The sequence below is a fragment of the Sminthopsis crassicaudata genome, chromosome 1 (assembly GCF_048593235.1).
Source record: "Sminthopsis crassicaudata isolate SCR6 chromosome 1, ASM4859323v1, whole genome shotgun sequence".
In the NCBI taxonomy this organism is placed as follows: domain Eukaryota; kingdom Metazoa; phylum Chordata; class Mammalia; order Dasyuromorphia; family Dasyuridae; genus Sminthopsis; species Sminthopsis crassicaudata.
This window is the reverse complement of record NC_133617.1, coordinates 35,822,878-35,828,471: the sequence shown is the minus strand read 5'-3', so window position 1 is coordinate 35,828,471 and position 5,594 is coordinate 35,822,878. Positions and strand designations below refer to the sequence as shown.

General features: G+C 49.7%; 1 protein-coding gene across 10 annotated transcripts; it reads left to right on the top strand.

The window, feature by feature from the left end:
• The first annotated feature begins 204 nt into the window (after positions 1–204).
• On the top strand, positions 205–5,594 carry UBC (ubiquitin C). Of its 10 annotated transcripts, none has more exons than XM_074285598.1 (3): positions 205–270; positions 727–946; positions 4,140–5,594. In XM_074285598.1, exon 3 carries the CDS (start codon positions 4,143–4,145, stop codon positions 5,514–5,516), a length of 1,374 nt encoding a protein of 457 aa, XP_074141699.1. In that variant the 5' UTR covers positions 205–270; positions 727–946; positions 4,140–4,142; the 3' UTR covers positions 5,517–5,594. The 10 variants fall into 10 exon arrangements, with proteins under 10 accessions (XP_074141699.1, XP_074141358.1, XP_074141249.1 ...); XM_074285442.1 differs by lacking the exons at positions 205–270; positions 727–946 and adding exons at positions 2,168–2,282; positions 2,389–2,651; XM_074285374.1 differs by lacking the exons at positions 205–270; positions 727–946 and adding exons at positions 2,169–2,286; positions 2,389–2,651.

The window sequence follows — 5,594 nt, the reverse complement described above, 5'->3', positions numbered from 1 at the left end:
TTCTAAGTAAATAGTCAATTCAATCAACTCTAACTAGCAGACATTTATTTTTAGCTCGAATTTTCTTTCCCCAAGTGGAGCCCCTTCTCCCCCAGTGGAAATCATTTCACTCTCGTATTCTAGCTTGCCAACAATTTCCTCTAAGGCAGGTTTTCATCAAATGACAACATAAATAAGTACCTGGCTGACATCATAATACCCCCTGGCCTGTAGGGAGGTATTTCTGGACTAAGCTAAATGTCAATGGAACTTATTTGTAATGTCCTTTAGGTAGAATTTTTGAATCTGAAAATTGGAAGGGGAAAAAAAACTTAACAGAATTTTCAGGAGGAAAATGTTATTCTTGGCCTTCATTAGTTAGCTTTTTAAAAGTGTTAGAAGTCTCTGTTGTCCTTTCCTGCCTTTTATGTGTATTTTTGATACAGTTGATGCATCTATCTGGAAGATAGAACAGAGACAGCTTTGTTTTACAACTTTCTGGATTAGCAACATTAACTGAGGCATAAAACAGGGAGATCTCTATGTGGGATTTGCCTGAGTCAATGTGGAAGAGACATTCTATATCTGAAGTCCTTCAGATGTCCCTCCTGTTGGGGACTTGATGGGGTAGGGGTAAAAAGAGGCCTAGGAACTTTCTAAATGAAATCCAAACCATTCAGACTTTAGACTTCACAATCCACACTTGGAAAACCAAATGGATAAAACTATTTTAATGTTTATGTTCAGACTAGGATAGGCGGTAGGATGCCAGACACTCTATAAAGTCATTCACCGAGGATCAGAATCCAGCAGGAGGAAACTGGCCGACTGGACCGCTTTTGCCAAAGAGCAAAGTCGTTTTCATGTTTGTCCCTGAACACAGGCTCCTGCTTTAACACCAGCATTTCCTTCTTCGGATGCCCAATGGCTTTTGGTAGCTGATTTACATTCCTTGAAGCCCTGAAAGGTGAGGACTGCACAAGGGGCAGCAGAGGTAGATGGAAGAGATGACCCCGTGACAGGTTAGAGGGAGGATGAAAGCTAAGAAATTAGCTCTTGAAGAAGAGGTGCTGGTCGTGGAGGGGAGAGCCAGGGATAGATAGATCTTGTGTTCCTCTGGTAACCCGAGGGAATTCAGGAGAACTCAAGGAAAGCCCTACCACATTGGAAGGATGCCCAGGGTAAACTCATAGGAGTAGCAGCAAAAAGTCCGAATGAGTGCAGGAAATGACCATATTGATGAGATCACAGGTATGAGGGTTTTCTATTTTTGCCAAAAGATCTAGCGATCAAGAATGTGGAGCCGGAGAGGACCCTAGTGAAACAGGAGCCCGATGTGGCGTTCGAAAGGACCCCCGGCTCCCCTGGCCCCGTCCCTTGGTTTTACAGACGGGGAGGCCCAGTGAAATGACACTACACTCCAGATGGTTTAGATGTGGAGAGGGTAATAAAATGTCCCACCCAAGCCGGCAAACTGCAATTCTTGCTCAAGAATTCAGGGGACAGTGGAATTGGACAATGACAGAGGGAAGAATCCAACATAAAGAGGGTTTGGGAAAGGTCTCTTGTAGAAGGTGGGAGCCAAGAGTCAGAGATGAAGAGAGGAGCAACCGGATGACCACCCAACTGCCCTGGTGTTGTGAGCAAGGGGCTTCCCGCCCCCTCCCACTCCCCTAACTTCCTGATTTCACAGAGGAACACCCCGAATTGTCAGTGGACAAGTATTTAAAAAGGAAAGGCCCCTTACCCTTAGGAAGTCTTATTGTAGGTCTCTATTCAGTCCTAGCTTATTCTGTGTGAGGGGCCTGAAGGTGGGGGAGGGGTTCAGGAGAATGAGGAAAATACTTTGGAAACCTCAAGCACTTTGGGCAAATTCATGGTTTTATTAGGGCAGACCCAGAGTCCCAAGGATGGGGAACCCCCCCCAACCTAGGGGGACTTCTCTCTTAGGAAGCCTAAGATGGAGAGCCGGAAGGGGCCTCCGAGGCCGTTGAACCTGGTTCCCTCATGGGATAGATGAGGAAACTGAGGCCCAGAGAGGGGTGTGTAAAGTTTTGGGGGAAGGGAGAGGGTAGAAGCAGGGCCAGTGTTCATTCCCCTCTTTTGACAGATGTGGAAACTGAGGCCCATAGAGGCGATGGGGGAGGGGAGGATCGTTGCTAACCAGGGCGGGGAGTCTCGAGTCTTTTGACTGGGGTCAAACCCCCGAGTCCGGGAGAAGGCCGTTGGGGGAGGGGCGGTCCCTTGGGGGGAATAGGCCGAGGGGTGCCCAGGCCTAGGGGGGAAAGCCTTCGACACCTCCCGTTAGTGGGACACCCCACCCCCACCCCCACCCCCGCGCCTTGGGCGTTTGGGCCCAACGGGCGAGCCCCGCGGGGCGAGGCGGGGGAGGGTCGGCCCCTCTCCCAGCGTTGGTGGGGGTGGGGATGTTCGTTCCATTGGGCCAAGCCGGATTTTGTCGTCAGCCGAGCCTCCCACTCCCCCCCTCCCCTTTCCGCCCCTCCCCCCCCACGTCCGCCGTGTCAAAGCACTCCTTTCGAACGTTCAGAATCCCTCCGCTCACGCTATGGCCCCTCCCCCTTCCCCGGGCTACTTTTTCATCACCCCCTTAAACCAACTCGAGAAAGAGTTTCGTGAGAGGAAGCCATCGACCTGATTACGGCTTAGGGGTGGTGAGAGTTGTGATCTCGTTTTTTTGTTTTGTGGTAGGGTGGGATGGGGGTACTAGCGTGGGAGAAATAGTTCCTTCTCGGCGTTTCCGCGGATGGATCTCATAGAATCGCCGCGCTGCGTCCCTATATAAGGACGCGCCGGGTGTGGCGCAGTTAGATCCGCCGAGGACAGGAGTTGACTCTGTTGTTCAGTGTGTGTGTCGCCGTCGCCACCGCTTGGTGAGGGGGGAGGGGACGCTGTATAGCGCGGTCCCCTGGGAAGGGTGGGGTTGCGGGTGGGGTAGGCTTTGTGGCTGCCGGGCTACGGGGTAGGCGAGTTTGGGGGTTTGGGTGAGAGCTTGGAGTGACGGTTTATTTTGGCCCTAGGTGCCTGACGGGCTAGTGGGGGGGCGGGGAGAGAAGGAAAAAAAGTAAAGAAGCCCGCAAGATGGCGGCTGGTGGTGAGCCTTGAAGAGACGAAGCCCCCGCCATTGCGGGAGACAAGGTCTCGAGACCGTGGGGGAGTCGGGAGGGAGAGCCCGGGTTCTTTAGTGTGAGAAAACTGCTGGTCGGGGGGAGGGGGCGTTAGGAACGAGCTTTCATTCGGGGCTTGAGAGAAGGAAGGAAAGCGCGCCCCCTGCCGGAGAGAATCGGCCATAAAGCCGGGCCTGGCGCGTCGCTTCGGTGGGGGCGGGAAGTAAAGAAAAAACGCGTTACGTCCGCCTGCGCGCGGGGGTGTGACCGGAAGTTCGCGGTCCGCAGAGGAAAGGGGGAGTGGCTCCTCTGTCCGCTCATCACGTCACGTGATACAGCCCCTCCCCTTCTCTGTCCGCTCATCCGAGATAGAGGGCGGTGGGCAGCCTGGCTCGAGATGGGCTTTCTTTTGCCGGTCAAGGGGCACTGTCAGGTGGGGGCCGGGGTGGATACTGCAGGACTTAAGTCAGGAGAAGGGACAGGGGCCCTGGCGTAAAAGAAGTAAGTTTCTGTGGTTTCCGTTATTTAAACACTGGAAGGATCAAGCTGCATCAAGCAATTTTTTTTCCTTACCTTAAGGCAAATGAAATAAAGATAGCAAAGATAATTTACTTTATCTGAAATAAAATGGTAATTTCTACACCAGTTCCTTGGTCCTTCCATTGTTTAAAAGTTATTTAACCGTTTTTAGTTTTTAGGTATAAAATGTGCAGAAGCTATAAGATGAAAGTAATTCTCTTTTTCTCATTCTCAACTAAAAAATTTAAGAACCTTTTTAAATTTAAAAGTTTTAGACATTAGTTGCTTGGTGTACTCAGCAGTGTTTAAACTTATTTAGTTTTTAGGCACAACGGGTGTAGAAGCCCTAAGATTTATTTTCATTCTCATTTTAAACAGAGGTATCTCCACTAATTGTTAGGGCTAAAAATTTTCCCTTCAGTTTTTTTTCAGGATTTCTAGAGGGATTGAATTGGCATTTAGGATTGATAGCAATGATGAGTATTTAAATTTTTTTTTTCTTTCTATTTTCAACAGACAATGCAGATCTTTGTGAAGACCTTGACTGGCAAGACCATCACCCTTGAAGTGGAGCCCAGTGACACCATTGAGAATGTCAAGGCCAAAATTCAGGACAAGGAAGGTATTCCCCCCGACCAGCAGAGATTGATCTTTGCTGGAAAGCAGCTGGAAGATGGGCGAACCTTGTCTGACTACAACATCCAGAAAGAATCCACCCTGCACTTGGTCCTTCGTCTCAGAGGTGGGATGCAGATCTTCGTGAAGACCTTGACTGGCAAGACCATCACCCTTGAAGTGGAGCCCAGTGATACCATTGAGAATGTCAAGGCAAAGATCCAGGATAAAGAAGGCATTCCCCCAGATCAGCAGAGATTAATTTTTGCTGGAAAGCAGCTGGAAGATGGGCGTACCCTGTCTGACTACAACATCCAGAAGGAATCCACCCTGCACTTGGTCCTTCGTCTAAGAGGTGGGATGCAGATTTTCGTGAAGACCTTGACTGGCAAGACCATCACCCTTGAAGTAGAACCCAGTGACACCATTGAAAATGTCAAGGCAAAGATCCAGGATAAAGAAGGCATCCCCCCAGATCAGCAGAGATTGATTTTTGCCGGAAAGCAGCTGGAAGATGGTCGCACCCTGTCTGACTACAACATCCAGAAAGAATCAACTCTTCACTTAGTCCTTCGTCTCAGAGGTGGGATGCAGATCTTCGTGAAGACCTTGACTGGTAAAACCATCACCCTTGAAGTGGAGCCCAGTGACACCATTGAGAATGTCAAGGCAAAGATCCAGGATAAAGAAGGCATCCCTCCAGATCAGCAGAGATTGATTTTTGCCGGAAAGCAGCTGGAAGATGGGCGTACCCTGTCTGACTACAACATCCAGAAAGAATCCACCCTGCACTTGGTCCTTCGTCTCAGAGGTGGGATGCAGATCTTCGTGAAGACCTTGACTGGCAAGACCATCACCCTTGAAGTGGAGCCCAGTGACACCATTGAGAATGTCAAGGCCAAAATTCAAGACAAAGAAGGCATTCCCCCAGACCAGCAGAGACTGATCTTTGCCGGAAAGCAGCTGGAAGATGGTCGCACCCTGTCTGACTACAACATCCAGAAAGAATCTACCCTGCACTTGGTCCTTCGTCTCAGAGGTGGGATGCAGATCTTTGTGAAAACCTTGACTGGAAAAACCATCACCCTTGAAGTGGAGCCCAGTGATACCATTGAGAATGTCAAGGCCAAAATTCAAGACAAAGAAGGCATTCCCCCAGACCAGCAGAGATTGATCTTTGCCGGAAAGCAGCTGGAAGATGGGCGTACCCTGTCTGACTACAACATCCAGAAAGAATCCACCCTGCACTTGGTCCTGCGCTTGAGGGGAGGTGTCTAAAATTCCCTCAAGTTTCTTTCAAGCTTTTGAGTAATTTCACTGCACTTTTCTTTCAATAAAGTTGTTGCATTCCCAAAA

Coding starts and splice junctions, on each gene's coding strand:
- UBC (XM_074285598.1), top strand. CDS start 4,143: ATGCAGATCTTTGTGAAGACCTTGACTGGCAAGACCATCACCCTTGAA.